Raw genomic sequence first — 18,119 nt, 5'->3', positions numbered from 1 at the left:
CTAAGAGAAAGATGAATCAAGGAGAGGCACATGCTACTGAGCACAAAGCATCCCCCTTTGGATCATATGAAAATGTCAAAAAAATTTATTGACATTCATTTCGTCCTATGTCCAAAAGGACAAAAATACCCTTTAGACAATTTTCGTAAAACTTGTCTCGTTCTTGTTTAGACTTAGCTTCTAGTTTAACTAATCCAACTCGATATGATTTGTGACAGTGACCTCATGGATCCAAATGAACAAAGGTTGCGCTAACATACTTGGACTCAAAAGTTCACAAACATTTTCCAAGTTTAGCTTAATGTCAACTGACTCCACTAAAGAGTTGACACTGAGAATCTCTCGGTTCAAATGAATTTATTTTCTACTCAAGAATTCAACTAAATTGTGATGAGTGGATCCACTGAATGTTATCTATGTTTATCCTTCATGAATATCATCAGCTAGTCGGGATTTACAAAATTACCATTTTACCCTTCTAGTTGTTCTTTCATCAACTCCTTTGTCGCTTGTGAATAAGTTAGAAACAATGTATTGACGAGGAGCTAACAAGTCATATTGATTCATCCAAAAGAGTCATGACTCAATTTGGACACTGACCAGTTCATTTATTCACACTCCAAGGAACAAAGCATGAGGTGATATACATTGCATTTCAGCAATCTTGTACATGAATTCCATATCTATGAGATCTTCACAAAGTTACTCATGACATCTTCATAACTTAGTAATTCACCAATAGGTCCTGTTCAAAATCACAGAGTGAATCCGAACTCTGACTTTCTCAAATGAGAATACGTAAGCTACGAAATGACATGTCTCATTTCAGGATTGAGGTAAGCATGGTGCAATTCATACGTAGTAACTTCGAGACATAAGAGGTTAAATAGTTTGTTCTTATCTTGTCTGTAGAAGTGCATTGGTCAATTCAGTACCTTCAGAAGATACCTAGAAGAACTATAGAGTCTCCAACTCTCAATGTCCCATAACCAGACATCATAGATTCTCATAACAATCGTACTGAGATCAATAGTCCATTGATCAATCGCAACCAGGTGGGACGGATCAGCAGACGCCTGGTTCCACGCCGGGTTCTATGGATTACTTGCGAGACCGTCCTTACGGAAGCGGCGGAACGAGCGGCAGCGCTTCAGGCAGCGGTGGACGAGGACGCGGAAGCGGTTCTCGAAGTTCTGGCAACTTATTCGGTAGAGGAAATTCTACTATCGATAAGTTTTATAAGAAAAAAAAATAGGAATTCATTTTTTTCGTTTTTTTGAAAGAATTTGTATTTTTAATTAAGAATTCTATTTTCAGAATATTATTTCTAATTCATTTAGAATTTTGTTTAATTAATATTATTTGAATTTTTATTTTTAATTCATTTAGAATTATGTAATTCATTTTTATTTTGTTAATTTACTTTTTTTAATTTTGTATTTTTTTTTAATTAAACAAACATATTCGGTGCGACATTGTCGCACCGAATACCATGGCGCGAAAACTTTCAGGTGCGACATGTCGCACCCGATATGCATTTACCCGCCAATTCTATAAAATTTGGCAGGAAAATAACTTGGGCATTAGGTGCGATAAGTCGCACCTGGAAGTGTCGCACCTAATGGGGTACCTATTAGGTGCGACATGTCGCACCCAATACCTTCTGCGACGGGTTATCAGGTGCGACATTGTCGCACCTAATGTCGCACCTAATAAACCTTTAGGTGCGACATTTGAGGCATTGGGTGCGACATCCGTCGCACCGGATAACGTCTTTTGTCCTAGTGCTTGTACATGAATTCCATATCTATGAGATCTTCACAAAGTTACTCATGACATCTTCATAACTTAGTAATTCACCAATAGGTCCTGTTCAAAATCACGCAGTGAATCCGAACTCTGACTTTCTCAAATGAGAATACGTAAGCTATGAAATGACATGTCTCATTTCAGGATTGAGGTAAGCATGATGCAATTCATACGTAGTAACTTCGAGACATAAGAGGTTAAATAGTTTGTTCTTATCTTGTCTGTAGAAGTGCATTGGTCAATTCAGTACCTTCAGAAGATACCTAGAAGAACTATAGAGTCTCCAACTCTCAATGTCCCATAACCAGACATCATAGATTCTCGTAACAATCGTACTGAGATCAATAGTCCATTGATCCTTAGGTTGCGAATATATTGTTTTAAGCAAACCATGAAGAGTTTGTTTATGCAAATCTACATTTGTCTCTTCATGTGTTGTTTGGTTTGTTTAATGACTAAAGATTAGGGTTTTATCATAAAGCTTCAACCAGGAAGAATGAATGAACGTTTCAACTTTTAATAATAAATAAGCAGTTACAAGCAAGAGTTTTCGTAAGACTATATTACATCAAATGTACATAAATAGACACTACTACTCTTCTTGTGGACACCATTGACAACAATCTATTCCAACAGGGACACGACCGACGACGGACTTGAGGAAGTCACTTGTGCGCAAGACTTCAATGATGGCGACGATTGCGTCATCGTTGTCAAAGCGGTCTACCTTATTCGATTCTTCAGTGAATCGGGCGAGGTATCGTCTAAGAGAATCGCCACTCTCTTGCCTGATTGACCACAGGTACATCTTGGTCTTCTTTTGGACCATAGATGTAGCGAAGCGTGCTAGGAACATGTCTTGCAGGTCTTTGAACGATGGGATGCTTCCTAACTTTAAGTTCTTGAACCACTCGAAGCCGGAGAGTAAGACTAAAAGCTTGGCACATGGCGCTAGGAGCGACACCCTGCATCGTCATCCAGGTTTCATAGTGCTGGATATGGTAAGCGGGATTCACTTTCCCATCGTCAATCAGGTTTCATAGTGCTGGATATGGCTATACAATTGTTTCAAAGTTTCGAATTTATAACTAATTTGTAAATCGCCAAACTTCATCTAACTATTTTGCTTCATCGCCTTAAAATTGGCTTGGCTTGTTACAAATAAAGAAGAAACAAAAAATTTGGTGATTTTTTTTTTTTTTTTGAGAACTTTAGTGATTTTATGTCGTGGGAGTTGTGCGACGATGTACGATATTTTAGGAACAAAGTAGATACAAAGCAAACAAAACGTGAGTTTTGAGAGTTCGGTTTCAAAGCAAGTCGGCTGTGGAGTGGAGATATGCAATTGGTTATCAATTGCCATTATAAGTTGAGCACTATTATCTACATACATAATACATAATGATTAGCATTATAGTCCTCATGAGATGAATTAGTCTTACAAAAAAATTAAATAAATAAGAAAAGAAACTAAAGAATTCTAAGTATGAGAATGAGACACCAGAAGAATCACATAAATCCTTGGTTTCTGATACTAGTCAGCATCATAGTCGCTTCTATTTCTGTAATTTTTCTACACTAATAGAACTTTAGTTCTGGTTCTAAAATAAAGCTTTCGAATTAAAAGGCAAAGGAAACATGTAGCATTGATTTATTCAAAAGTTTCGGAGACCAAAATACATTTGTCTAAAAGCTGTCCTAATAACTTATCCAAAAAAAAAAAAAAAACCATTTATTTATCAAATAATTATTTCGGACCGAATTTAAAATCTCAGCAGCGACCGAATTTTCGAACCAAATTATTTTCAATTTGGACTCTCTTCTTCATTAACAAGGCGTACTTGGAGACGAGCTGCTCATCTCCGGCTTTAGCAGAGAGTTTGCAGGTGAGAGAAGATTTGGCCAACTTGTCATTGTACATGTCTGAGATGGGCACGAAACTGCCTTTCTCATTGCACAGCCAACCATGAGCAGCTCTTAATGCAGCTCCAAGTGAAGCCGAATCTGTTTCCACTCAAACAAAGATATCAGCAAGAGTTCAGAATATTGCAAAGCTTAGGGAGATCGAGGTTTATCTTTCTGAGTTCGGTGGCGATATGGATGGGGCAGGTCGGTCCGGGCAAGCCCATTGTTGGAAATACCAGCAGTTTTATAGAACGAATTGGGGCGGCTAGCTTTTATGTAAAATTTAGAGACCAGACCGGCGCACAAATCCACTTGGTCAAGAAACGGTCAAACAAGACCAGCCCAGTTTTTTTATTTACACTTTTATGTGTTCTGAATATGCTTCTTAATTAGCGTAAATGCTCGCCGAACTATTACACAAGTGATATTTTAATCTATAAACTAGTTAATAGCAAAAAGGTTCTTAAACAGTTAATGTTGTAGCATTTAAATCAATTTTTATTAAAACAAATTACTTTTTTCATGAAGTTCATCGCTATAAAATTTATTTGATAAAACTGTTATTAAATCAAAATTTCCAAAATTATTTTTTATTTCACGTTGTTTGATTAAAACATATTTAAAGCAGCTTCATTAAAAAAAATATTATCAAGTTATTCAAGTTGACAAATATGTTTAAAGTTTTTTATGTTAAAAAATTATCAAGTAATTTAAGTTAAAATATTTTTATGAAATGAATGGTAATGGTAAAAAAATAGTAGTTTAATGACCATTTTGCTGAGTAAAAGTACTAGGACCTAATCGACACTTGCACGATAATAAATGGACTATTTGCGGTAAAAAATAGTTGTCTTAAGATTTATAAAAAATTAAATAAAACGGGCCAGGCATGAACTGGCCCACTTCATTGAAAAGAAAGGCTGGACCGGACCAGGCATAAAAAAAAAAAAAAAAGGGGCCATTCCGGGTTCAGACTTGGATTGTCAGGTTTGTATTTCCCATTTTTCCAGCTATAATTTAATTGTACTGAGATGTAATTAAAATGCTGACCAGGTCTCTGAACTGTGTAGACATCGCAGCCGAAAATGGAAGCTATTAAGTTCAGGATGCTTTGATTTGCCGATGCACCGCCGGTGGCTATGATCCGTTTCGGAGGAGAAGGCATGCCAAACCTTTCGGCGTGAGCACGCATTGACAATAGCTGGCCCTCGATCAACGCCCTGACCTGCAACATTATTGAAATATTTATTTTTTAGATTGGAATACTTCTTCGCAAACTTGATCGGGAGTTGTGAGAGAATAAGAGCACAAACCTCGGAAGGGGGATCAAATTCTTCCACTTCATGTTCTTCCAAGCCTTGTAAAGTTTCACTAGCGAAATTTTCGAGAATGTATCGATGGAAGCCGACTGGGATACACAGTTTCAAACAAAGATGTCATTCTGCAATTGAAGTATTCTTTGCAATGAAAAAAGGTGGAATATGAGGGAAGGAATGTTGATACCAGGGAGTGGGGGAAGAATTTCATGCTCTTTATAATAGAAACCAATCTTTCCACCTATTGAAGAAAACATTATCAGTAAACGACAAAGTGTTTACCAACAATTACGAATGAAAATGCTTTGAGATTATCAACAATTACAAACCATTCAGCGGCGGTGTTTGCTCTAGGAGCGCATTGAAATTATCCCAAGATTTTTCTGAATAGCGGTTCCGCACATCTAAAATTAAGATAGTGGTACAAAAATGTTAACATAATAAACCATATATTAGAACTTACTGGACTACGATCGAATCGTTATTATATTAGAGTACCTTCACGAGTTAAAGACCCATTCTTGTAGACCAACATAACCATGTATCCTTCTGAATCAACGGGATTTGGAAATACATGTCCTTCCAGTCCTGGTTGTGGATCGTTGGTGATCCCAAAGACCTGAAACAAGAGTGGGAAAGTTGACAAAGCGAAGAAGTTTGAAATATTCGTACTGCTTTCTATGTAGATACTCTAGTCTAGTGCCAACATTATCATGCTTCGCTTTATAAGAGAGATGAACTATTGGAGATTCAATTAGCTTACAGTGTCACTTGTGCCGAGACTGATTGCCAGATCACCAGGAGTATTTAGAGTTAAACCTGCAGATTAAATGCCTTCAGATAAGAAAATGATAATAATAAAAGCGACAGCCATTTTACGCAATGAACAGAAATGTTTAGAACCAGATACCTGCCAGGCTGTTAGGGTTGTCTCCTGACCACTGAATGATCAAGCAATTCTTGTCGAAGAAATACCTGAAAACATATTATAATTCACAGACGGGACATATGGAAACCAAGTGGTCAAATTATCGAATATATAATCTATCCAACTCAAAAAAAACAAAAACAAAAACAAAAAACACCATCAAACTCTTCGAAATTTCACAAAGAAAAAATGAAGATAGTATATTACCCAATGAATAAAAGGGTGAGAATTTAGCCTAGGAACAATTTGATAGGAATGGGTATATTTGTATTCATGAGAATATAAACAAAAGGAAATACAATGATAAATATCGGACATTCTAGTTGTTCGTTCTCTATGTTCCTCCTGCTAATATCTCACAAAATTCTCATGATCCTCTTCTCGACAAATCCCTCTTCTTTATAGGCTAACTTAACCTCTAAATAGTAAATATTTTAGATTAGCCCCTTATCTACTTATAATTATAATTTATGATATCTCACTTCTTAAAAAAAAAATTCAAGATCTAGATCAGACAGAGCAGAAAGGCTCAAACCTCTCAACAAAGTATGGAGCAATAAAACCAGCGACAGCATGGACAGGAGCTAGCTTCCCTAGTTTCTGCTCGAGTCCTGGTGCAGTGGCCTAAAGAAAGAAAATTCGGCTCCCAAGGTAACAAGCCAGTCCAAAAAAAATTCAGTTTCACAATTCGTAAATTAAAAAACACAACAAACAAACAAAATTAAACAAGTTGACAAACCTCCAAGGCTTTTTTGGACCAAACCCGTCTCTTAATATCCATCAAGTTCATCCCCGCACCATCAGTCTCGTCGATGCAAGCGTATCTCCCGATGAGAAGAGACGCCGCGAATGAGCTGACGAGCGAGATTCTCTCTGTGTCGTTGTACACTTCAGGTCGAGTCTCAAATATCTTCCTTATCTGTGGGCCCGTGTATCGCTCATGGGCCCGCGATCCCGTGAGCTGAGAGAGCTTCAGCGCTCCTTCAACAGCATTCTCTATTGCTCGACACTGCTCAGTGGTGCTGCTGTCCATCCAGATCGGAGATTCCTTCGTGGCGAAGGCATCGCCGAGTTGATCCACCAAACGTTCCTTTGGGTCCAGCGATGATAATACCAACGAGCTTCCGGTCTTCCAGTAGACACTACCTAATAGACAATCAGAATAAGTAGGAGAGAGAACAAAGTCGTAAAATTCAGCCAAATCAAAATTCTCTATGCTAAGGTTATGTTGACATTTATTTCATCTTGTTTGCCTTGAAGAAAATTTGGTGGGAAACGCACAGATAAATTGTGGATTTCATGTTCTTCACAGCAAAATTATGCGGTATATCGTAATCTACAAGAAATCCGCAATAGCAAAATTTTAATTTTCTCATCTAAAATGCGTGTGAGTGTGACCTTTTCTCTATTTTCCACTTCATTCTCGGGCCTGTGAAACAATTTTTATTATTTTTTTGGTATTTCCCATTAAAAATTCTGCATAGTCAGATAAGAATGCTCTTGACTAATAACATCAACCCGTGTGTAGATAGGCGTAGGCTACCTGAATAATTATCAAGTTGTAAAATTGTATGCTAGATATAGAAATTGAGTTTCATATTTTAATACGAATTGTGAAAGTATCATAGGGTTTCATCTCAAAACCAATCGGTAATGAGAGAAGTAACTCGTGATCTTTATAAGCTCTTGTTAGTTCTCATTTACTTTTAATGTGAGATTCCTAACACGCCCCCTCAAGATGGCGGCTCTCTGCGTTCGCTCATCTTAGACCGAATCCCAACGATTGGATCGGATACCTATTTGGACTTAATGGACTATGATACCATGTGAAAGTATCAAGAGGTTCCATCTCAAAACCAATTGGTAATTAGATGAGTAACTCATAACCTTTATAACGTGAACGAGAACTAACATGAATAGATACGTCATAAAGAATCATAAACAAGATAATCCATAAGCATCAATTGGTTAAGTATAGAATAGATATGGAAATCGAAAAGTTGATCGTTATTTATGATGAAAAGATAAGATAATCGATAGGCAGTCCATACCGTGTTGCTGTCCACTGCCAGAAACGGCTGCAATTCTGGAGATGTCAAGACTGGAATCGGAAAGCTTGCCAAGAATGAGGTCAAGTGCTTCAATCCACATCAAAGTGGGAGATACGATTCTTCCGTTGACCAAAGGGTCTCTGTAAACACCGTCTCTGGTGTTGTAATGAGGCAAATCGGAATCGAAATGAACCAGCTCCGAAGCCACTATGTTCAGGTTCGAGTCCAATACCGTTGCCTTCAAAGACCTAAAACATCAACAGCAATGAAAGAAATCAACATCACACTAGCAATTTCTAGACCGGAATTATGAAAAACAATCAAGTCAAATCGAGAGGGAGAGTTTCGCATACTGAGTAGAGCTGTCGAGGCCGAGAAAGTAAGAATCGGGAGGGAGAGAGAAATCCGCCATTGGAGCAGAGACAGCAAAGCTCGCTCGATCACCGAAGATAGGAACAGGAGTTTTTTTGGCGTTAAGTAGGAAGAGGAGAAATTATAGGGAAATGATATATTCTTGTTGTCAAAGCTTTAAGCGGAAATCATGTAATTGAAATAACAAACGGAGAGTTTTTCTCTGTAACTAGAATTACGGCAATTAGGAATTTACTATACAAATTTATAAAGTTATCCACTCATTTGCGTTCAACAGTCAACTTTTTTTTTTTTCTTAAAAGAAAGTATCATTCAAATTAAAATGCTACGCGGAGCTACATGGGGACCAGCGGGTGCACGGGTCCCCACTGACTCGGGACAAAAAAAAAATTAATAGGCTTAGTTATAATTATTAAAAAATTATATAATGCATATTAATAAATATAATAGGTACACTAATAATGTCACAAAGGTATTGCAGTTCAAATGGTCAAGGCTTAAGGGAAATGTTGTCAGTGTCCCAAGTTGGACGAAAATTTGTATTTTATTTTTTTTAATACATACAGCAACGTTTTTAAGAGAAAAGTCCAAAAAAATATTCATGAACAAGTCTTCTTTCATATTCAATGTTAAAAAAAACTCTAAATAGCAACCATACACTTTTTTTTTCTAGTTTCTCATTTCTTGTTTATCATTAACAAGTTAAATGTTTAATATATGATTCATATGTGCATTGCTCATTTTGTATTTTTATAATTAGAGTTCTCTAATCTTTTAATACATACTATGTGTTTGATGAAAGTCCCAAATGAATTTTTTTTTCTCTAATCATTTGGTGTTGATTTTTTTTTATGAGTATAGATATGGAGAGATATTTCAAAAGAAAAGTAGACTCAACAACGATATTAATAAAAGAACACGCGAAAAGTGCAAAGAAGAGAAGTGGAGATTTGGAGGTCAACATAGAAGAGCTCGCTACCGATCCGGGGTTAAGGATTCCGATTTTGAATTATCATCCTAATGTCCAAGATGACGTGCGAAGAAGGTATATGCTAAAAGGTCCTTGTCAACCACACAATCATGATTTTCCAAAACTATATTGTTGATATGCGCTCAAGTGTAGAGTTTTCATATATGAACGGGATTAGTCATCTTGCAAAAAAAAATGGTTGAAATGGGAAGAGATAAGGTGTATCATTTAGTCTACCGACTATTGACATTGACATTGATTTTGCCGATTGCGATTGCTAGCGTTGAAAGAGTGTTTTCTGGAATGCATCTCGTGAAGACCAAGTTACGCAATCGTATTGGAGATCAGTGGTTGAACGACAGTTTAATTATTTATGTTGAGAAAGAAATTTTTGATTGTATTGATAATGAAGTCATTATAGATCGTTTTGATAAATTAAAAACCCATCGTGGAAATATGTAATATTTTTATCGAATTGGATATTTTTATTATATATTATGTATCTTTAATTTTGTTTAAATTTTTTTTTGGTCCCCCCTAAATTCAATTCCTAGCTCCGCCACTGCTACTAATCCACAAATTAGAAAGTATTAAATTCCAGAAGTGTTGCAGTAAATAGATCATGTGAAATAAGGGTAATTGTAAATATAAAAATATAAGATATTCAATGGATTCCATTATGTTATGTTATAACACAAAGAAGTAGAAAAATACAACATATGAGACAAAAGATTTTCATGTGTTAATTCTTTTTTGGAGTCAATTAATTACGATTGAAAATTGGAAAAGATTGGAGAGCTTCCGAGTCCTATGGTCCTTAAATTTTGCTCAGATGAGTCCATGAGTTCTTTACAATATGCTATAGAAATTGTACTAGTTGAATTATCTATTGGAATGAGACTCAACCGTTGAATCAAGTACAATTAGATAAATGCACTTGTATAAGTCACTCACGGCCAGCTAGAACTTTCAATTAGATTTGCCAAATTTTCAAAATGTTATTTTGATTTTTAACATATGATGTTAAACATATTTCATACTATAAGTTATAAATTAGATGTATGGTCTTGACATGTAAGTGGTTTCAGGCAAATTTCATCATTGATTTTCCTATTACTGTTATGACCAATTTAAGATAATTATGAGATGAAAAATTGTGATTAGTTGTTGAATTGATTACATGGAATATATTTAGTTGTGCCTCATTTGTACGTCACAAGTACTCCGTCAAGAACGGTAGCATTCTCATCGATCGACAGTCAACGTTGAGAATACGACTCCATCTCAGATCCAGAACACAGATTGGGAAGTTTTGGAGTACAAGATCAAAGCATGGGTTCACGACGTCAAAGTTTCCATCAAGAGTCTGTTCTACGGAGATAGATCCTATACAACCATGTATTTTCCTCCTCCGACACAATCTGAGAATCAATCTTCATCAAGATCGCCATCGACGGAGCCACCTTGCTCTTCGCCTTCTCGCATGAGAGGATGTTCCAAAAGAAAATAATTGCATAGTAGAAAGACAAAATAATTGCATAGTAGAAAGACAAAAGAAAATAATCTTCCGCAAGTCGCGGCTTATGGGGCATCGGAGGTTGGTTATTGGAAGCTTTACTCCCATTGTTTCGCCTTTTACGGGAGTTTCCTTGCTCGTAGCTAGGTTCATCTCGGCGTCGAGAGTTGTAATTGTTGCTCTTTCAGCGGTCGAGGTAATCTTCAATTACCATGAAAGTCTTGGCTTGAGTCATTAACTCGGCCATGATAGAAGGGACACGACCGACGACAGACATGAGGAAGTCACTCATGCGTAATGATTGCGGCGATTCTATCACTGTTGTCAAAGCGATTGATCTTATTCGATCTTTCAGTAAATTGGGCGAGGTATTTCTAAGAGATTCGACACTCTCATGCCTGATTGGCAACAAGTACATCTAGGTCTTCTTTTGGACCATATATGTAGCGAAGCGTGCTAGGAACGTGTCATTTAGGTCTTTGAACAATTGGATGCTTCTCAACGTTAAGTTCTTGAACCACTCGAAGCCAGGTCCGACGAGGGTAAAACTAAAAGCTTGGCACATGGCACTAGGAGCGACATTGTGCATCGTCATCCATGTTTCGTAATGCTAGATATGGTAAGCAGGGTCTGTTTTCCCATCATAAGGAGCGAGGTTCGGGAGCTTGAAATTTCTTGTGCATACCTCGGCCAATATTTGGGATGTGAAAGGCAAGAAATTCTCCTTGACAAACATGTAGGCCCTTCCGCCTACACCGTATTCTTGGAGTTCACGCACTTTGTTTCGAAGATTGTGTATCATGGTAACCACGTCCAGACCGATAGTCGGAGTAACTCCATGTTCGGGAGGAGTGACCTGTCGCCTCTCATTGGACCCTTGATCCGTGCGGCGATTCCCGTTAGTTGGGGCCATCGGAGGGATGTTTGGCTAAGAGCTTAGTTGCTCTCTTAGGTCTTCGCCACGCTCATTTCTTTGGGTGGTAAGGTGATCCCTAAGATCCGGGTTCGCGGCACAAAAGCACAAGCTCTATCTAAGACGTCGCGCCCTTCTCATGCCCTGACTTTCCACAACATTCTCCCTATGACCAAGTCGGTCACGAGGCATATATCGTGAGTTCCCTTCTTGGGAAGCTGCAGGTGCATCCCCTATCGTAGGTGAGGGGTTCGAAGGACCGGCTTCATTCACGGCGGGGAGTCCCACGTCCTTAGTGAAAGAAGTTTTGATATCATCCGAATTCTCGAGGTTTTTGGGTTCCCTGTTGGGGATTACCGTGTCATGCACAGGTCGCTTTGCAGCCGGTTGGATGTGGTACCTTGCATTTGTCACCTTTAGTCGGCGGATATCCTCCTCCAACTCCCTGATGCGATCGTCCCGGCTATCCGGAGATGGACACAGTGAGCGGGTCAAGCTCTCTTCGAGGAGCGACTCTTTGGCACAATGGGCTCCGGAACGCAAGAAATATATTTTGGTCCTGGTAGCATTATCCGAGTTGTCAACGCGCTCAGAACGCGCGGGTGGTTGATTACTCACTTTTTCTCAAGTCTGAGAAAGTGGAGTTTTCAGAAGAAAAGAAGAAGATTATTAAAAGGGATTTCATGTTGTACAATTCGTGAAGTCCCCTCCTTCTTGTTGGAATTGATCTAGGGTTAAGAAAAAAATTTAACGCTTCTAGTAAGCGACGGAAAATAAAAAATTTCTTTTAAACAAATAAAACGATTTTACTAACCTAGACAAAGAGCAGGCACATGTTATTATTAAAACTATCTAAAAGCGATTACACGTTATCTAACCTTTATGAAGCTTGATCGTTGAGAAGCTTGTGGAGGTTGAATCGCTCGTCTCCCTACGCAGCTCGTCTTTCTTCGTTCTTCGGGAACTCGAGTAACCACGAAAGTTTCTATCACATAAATCACTCGAGGTAAGAAGGAATAAGTGTGTGGACACTTTTAAACACAACGACTCAAGAACAAGTCTTAGAGTCGAAGAGCTAAAATAAATGCTAGGTCAAATGTGGACCTAGGTGCCAAAACAAAAACGAAAAGAATTAGAGAGAGAGAGAGAAAGAGAGAGAGAAGTGGGCGGCCAACTTATGAGAGAGAAGCTCTCAATCTCTAAAATTGTGGGATGAGAAAACAATGAGAATGAGGGCTCTATTTATAGAATATCACATATTCATGAGCAAATATTTTGCTCTCCCTTCTTCTATTTGGACGTGCAACCTATTGATGCAAGTCCTTGGATTTGTTTCCTCTTTTATCTTGCTTCTCTCTTGCCTTGTATTGCCGCCCATCTATTTTCCTTCTAGAGGAAATTTGTTTCCTCTTTTTCTTTTGGAAAGTATCTTCATACATCAATGCACAAAATAATATCTCTTTTTCTCTCTTAGGTTGGACGGCCAATGGGCATCTAGAAGGAGTTTCTAGATGTTTCTTCATTTGTTCATGACAACATAAGAAAAGCCCATTAAGAATTTTCAAGTAAAATTCCATGAAATGAAATTAATCCTCAAGGCCCAAAAATCACATCATGGCCGAGTGATACATTTCATTTTTCATCATATGGCAATGTCAAAAAATTTATTTATTGACATTCATTTTATCATATGTCCAAAAAGACAAAATTACCCTTTAGACAATTTTCGTAAAACTTGTCTAGTTCTTGTTTTGACTTAGCTTCTAGTTTAACTAATCCTACTCGAAATGACTTGTGGCAATGACCTCATGGATCCAAATGAACAAAGCTTGAGCTAACATACTTGGACTCAAAAGTTCACAAACCTTTTCCGAGTTTAGCTTAATGTCAACTGACTCCACTAAAGAGTTGACACTGAGAATCTCTCGATTCCAATGAATTTATTTTCTACTCAATAATTCAATTTTATTGTGATGAGTGGATCCACTTAATATTATCTATGTTTACCCTTCACGAATATCATCAGCTAGACGAGATTTACAAAATTACCATTTTACCCTTATAGCTGTTATTTCCTCAACTCCTTAAGTTAGAAACAATGTATTGACGAGTAGCTAACAAGTCACATTGATTCATCCAAAAGAGTCATGACTCAATTTGGACACTGGCCAATTCATTTGTTCACGTTCCAAAAAACAAAGCATGATGTGATATACATTGCATTTCAGCATCTTGTACATGAATTCCATATATATGAGATCTTCACAAAGTTACTCATGACATCTTTATAACTTAGTACTTCACCAATATGTCATGTTCATAATCACATAGTGAATCTGAACTCTAACTTTCTCAAATAAGAATACGTAAGCTATGAAATGACATGTCTCATTTCAGGATTGAGATAAGCATGATGCAATTCATACGTAGTGACTTCGAGACATAAGAGGTTAAATGGTTTTTTCTTATGCTGTCTCTAGAAGTGCACTGGTCAATTCAGTACCTTCAGAAGATACTTAGAAGAACTATAGAGTCTCCAACTCTCTATGCCCCATAACCGGACATCATAGATTCTCCTAACAATCGTACTGAGATCAATAGTCATTTGATCCTTAGATTGTGAATATGCAGTTTTAAGCAAACCATGAAGAGTTTGTTCATGCAAATCTACATTTGTTTCTTTATATGTTGTTAGGTTTGTTTATGGACTAAAGACTATAGAATATCATAAAGCTTCAAATAGACAAGGAAGAATGAATTACCGTTTCAACTTTTATTAATGATTCAACAGTTACAAACAAGAGTCTTCGTGAGACTTTATTACATCAAATATACATAAGTAAAGACTACTACTCTTCTTGTGGGCACCATTGACAACTGTCGCACGGAAATGAACAACGATTTAAAGCTTCGGACAGTTCGACCTAAGCCGGACCAAGTGGCCACACCCGAGCCAAGTGTGGGAACTCAAAAAGTCTCGAGTTGTGATTCCTCCAGTTGAAGGCATTCTCTGAGGAGAGAATGAGGTGAATTACGGGTGTAATTGCGCTTTTTATGAGTTGCCCACATACTTGAATACGACAATATCAAGTCATAACGTAGTTCAATGCTTGTGTATACGCTATTTGATGCGCGGAGCATGAAGGGTGTGCTCGATAGAGGAAACGGAGCACGTAGGAATCCTCGACGACGCCTCGGGACTCTAGAATCGAGTGACTAGAGAGATAATGTGTGTTTTCTCTTGGAGATGTGGGATATTCTCAGTAGAGAACTTTGGGCGCAGCCATGTGCGTTGGAAATGAGGTAGATTCTCTATTGGAAATGAGGTAGATTCTCAATAGAGGTGGCATTTTAGGAAAAATTAGCGTTTTGGTGGAAAGTCGGAAAATATTATGAAATTGGTAGCAAATTAGACAATTTCTCTTTTCATATCGGTGTGAATATCTTATTCGAAAATTTGGGGCGGCGAGGAGTAATTTTCTTCGGATACATTTTGTTTGTATTATTAAAAATATAAAAAGTAAGAAAACCCTGGGCGACAAGCAATTAATTTTCTCTTACAAACTAATTTTTGTTTATCACGATTAAAAATAAAAATAGGCAAAGCCTTGGGGAGCAAGTGAAGGTGAGTAATTAAATTTAAAGCCTTAATAAATTGTTTTATGGTTTCCCTCTTATATCTTGAAGCTACTTCCTCAGCCCTAGAATTGGTTGGTCCGATTTGTATTTGGTTGGCCAAGGATGATTTGCAGGATGGCGGCGGTGCCGTGGGTGCGGCGAATGAGCTGCTCGGCGGCGGAGGGGTACCGGCGGAAGGCGAAGGTGGCGGAGATAAAGAAAGGGGCGGTGGGGTCGAGGGTGGAGGTGCGGGGGTGGGTGAGGACGCTGCGGCGGCAGGCGAAGGTGGGGTTCGTGGAGGTGAACGACGGGTCGTGCCTGTCGAACCTGCAGTGCGTGGTGGGGCCGGAGACGGAGGGGTACGAGGAGTACGTGGCGTCGAACGCGGCGGCGACGGGGGCGTCGGTGGAAGTGGAGGGCGAGCTGGTGGCCAGCCCGGGGTCGAAGCAGAGCGTGGAGGTGAGGGCGCGCAGGATCCGCGTGGTCGGAGGGAGCGACCCCTCGTTCCCCATCCAGAAGAAGAACGTGAGCTCCGAGTTCCTGAGGACCAAGGCCCATCTGAGGCCCAGGACCAACAAGTTCGGGGCGGTGGCGCGCGTGAGGAGCGACATGGAGCTAGCCACCCACTTGTTCTGCAAGGCCCAGGGCGCCGTCTCCGTCCGCACCCCCGTCATCACCACCTCCGACTGCGAGGGCGCCGGCCAGCTCTTCCGCCTCGCCGGCGACTTCTTCTCCCACCCCGCCTTCCTCACCGTCTCCGGCCAGCTCAACGCCGAGGCCTACGCCTCTGCTCTCTCCGACGTCTACACCTTCGGCCCCACTTTCCGCGCCGAGAACTCCAACACTTCCCGCCACTTGGCCGAGTTCTGGGTAACGGAAGGGATTTAAATAGTGATTTTTAATTCAGAAAACATTTCTATCATGAGTTTTGAAATAGTCATTTATCTAGATGCTTGAAGCGGAACTCGCCTTCGCCGATCTGGACGAGGACATCGCTTATGCCACTGCGTATCTCAAATACGTTGTATGTACGTTTTCGTCGTTACCTCATCATTGATCCACACATTGCCGAAGCTAAACCCCTTGTCTTTTTTTATTTCCTCCTTTTCGAAGGTGAAATACGTTCTTGAGAACTGTCGAGAAGACATGGAATTCTTCAACACATGGATCGAGAAGGGGATCATCGATCGACTTACTGTATGGCCACACGTCTTGCTTTGCTTTTTCATTTTAATTCGGATTTTGACTTTGACTTGATTTGAGCTGCTAACAGGACGTTGTCGAGAAGCAATTCGTAGAGATGACTTACACCGAGGCAGTTGATCTTCTTCTCAAAACAAAACAGAAATTCGAGTTCCCGGTACTCTCAGTTTACGTTCACGACTAACTAATATTTAATGTATTTTTTTTCATAAAAGAGATGAATTATACTGTCACTCATTTTGTGCATTAACATTTGTAGGTAGTGTGGGGGTCCGATTTGCAAAGTGAACATGAACGCTATATAACCGAAGTTGCATTCAATGGGTGCCCCGTTATCATCAGAGACTATCCAAAGGTATATCTCTATATTAAAACTGATTAGTTAATTTTTTAATTCAATTATTGCTTAAGCTGTAAGAAATGTTTCAGGAGGTCAAAGCGTTTTATATGCGGCAGAATGATGACGGGAAGACTGTTGCAGCAATGGATTTGCTCGTTCCGAAGGTGATTTTCTTTATGTTGTAACGGTTTCGCCACGAGAAATTCCACCACATGTTACATCTTTTGTTTCTTTTTCTTAATCTTTTATCCTTTTTCAGGTGGGAGAGCTTATCGGTGGAAGCCAAAGAGAAGAACGACTAGAGCATTTGGAAAGGAGAATAGACGAATTGAAGTTGAATAAGGAAGGCCTCTGGTGGTATCTTGACTTGCGTCGATACGGCTCGGGTTAGCGAATTCCCGTTCTCTTATTGTTCTAACTATCTAAATGCCGGAATGATGATTTATTTATTTATTTTATTTTTCAGTTCCTCATGCGGGTTTCGGCTTGGGGTTTGAAAGGTTTGTACAATTCGTAACCGGGGTAGATAATATCAAAGACACGATTCCATTCCCTCGGACTCCTGGTTCTGCAGACTTTTGAGCTCAATCGGGAATAATAATCTTCTAGTCTCATATTTCAATTCTTTAATTTATTTATATTTATAAATAATTTATCTCGGGAGATCAAGACTATGAAGTGATTGAGTAGATATTTTATTTTTTCTTCTTGAAAATTGTATTATAGAATTCCATGGATGATTTGATTTTGATCTTGAACTCATTGAAACCATGTAATGCTTGATCCATATTTAGTGTTACAAAGAATGAGGTCATGTTAAGATCAAGTTGATGTTATGGAAATGACTCGGAATTTGATTCACACTGAGCGAACTTGTTTTCTGGTGAAGATGTGACCTCTGATATTTGACATTTCGGCTTAAGTTGACCCTATATATTGAAAGCAAGTAATTATAATGGCGGAAATAGATCTCTTGGAAAAGTCCAAAAGATGACCGTAGATAGGCAAAACGAGGATGTAGTATTTAGAGAGCTTCTGCGGACTACTTTAAAGCAGCTACTCAAGAATAATCCCAACATATTAGTTCTTCAATGATACTTGGGATTAGTTTATGAATTCGTGCCACCGTGGATAAGATGGGAACTCCATTGATTAAACATTCAAAGATAGGGAGGGAA

The 18,119-nt window shown here is 38.8% G+C and overlaps 2 protein-coding genes across 2 annotated transcripts; one reads left to right on the top strand and one right to left on the bottom strand.

Moving 5' to 3' along the window:
* Positions 1-3,197: 3,197 nt before the first annotated feature.
* XK-2 (xylulose kinase-2) lies at positions 3,198-8,588 on the bottom strand. Its single transcript, XM_089620808.1, has 12 exons — positions 8,363-8,588; positions 8,010-8,257; positions 6,698-7,104; positions 6,494-6,582; positions 5,941-6,005; positions 5,794-5,849; positions 5,529-5,649; positions 5,360-5,434; positions 5,218-5,271; positions 5,028-5,122; positions 4,765-4,939; positions 3,198-3,813 (listed from the first exon to the last, which is right to left on the bottom strand). The coding sequence occupies exons 1-12, from the start codon at positions 8,419-8,421 to the stop codon at positions 3,581-3,583; spliced, it is 1,677 nt and encodes a 558-aa protein (XP_089476934.1). The 5' UTR covers positions 8,422-8,588; the 3' UTR covers positions 3,198-3,580.
* Positions 8,589-15,341: 6,753 nt separating this feature from the next.
* Positions 15,342-17,777, top strand: LOC149390073 (asparagine--tRNA ligase, chloroplastic/mitochondrial-like). The gene is made up of 8 exons (XM_089621191.1): positions 15,342-16,268; positions 16,348-16,422; positions 16,512-16,595; positions 16,672-16,758; positions 16,861-16,956; positions 17,031-17,105; positions 17,201-17,327; positions 17,408-17,777. The coding sequence occupies exons 1-8, from the start codon at positions 15,522-15,524 to the stop codon at positions 17,521-17,523; spliced, it is 1,407 nt and encodes a 468-aa protein (XP_089477317.1). The 5' UTR covers positions 15,342-15,521; the 3' UTR covers positions 17,524-17,777.
* Positions 17,778-18,119: the final 342 nt, after the last annotated feature.

The sequence above is a fragment of the Urtica dioica genome, chromosome 7 (genome assembly GCF_054948205.1).
Source record: "Urtica dioica subsp. dioica isolate 48M chromosome 7, U.dioica_male_clone48M_v1_H2, whole genome shotgun sequence".
NCBI classification, from domain to species: Eukaryota; Viridiplantae; Streptophyta; class Magnoliopsida; order Rosales; family Urticaceae; genus Urtica; species Urtica dioica.
Note: the sequence above shows the minus strand (reverse complement) of the source record. Positions and strands in the feature narration are given on the sequence as shown.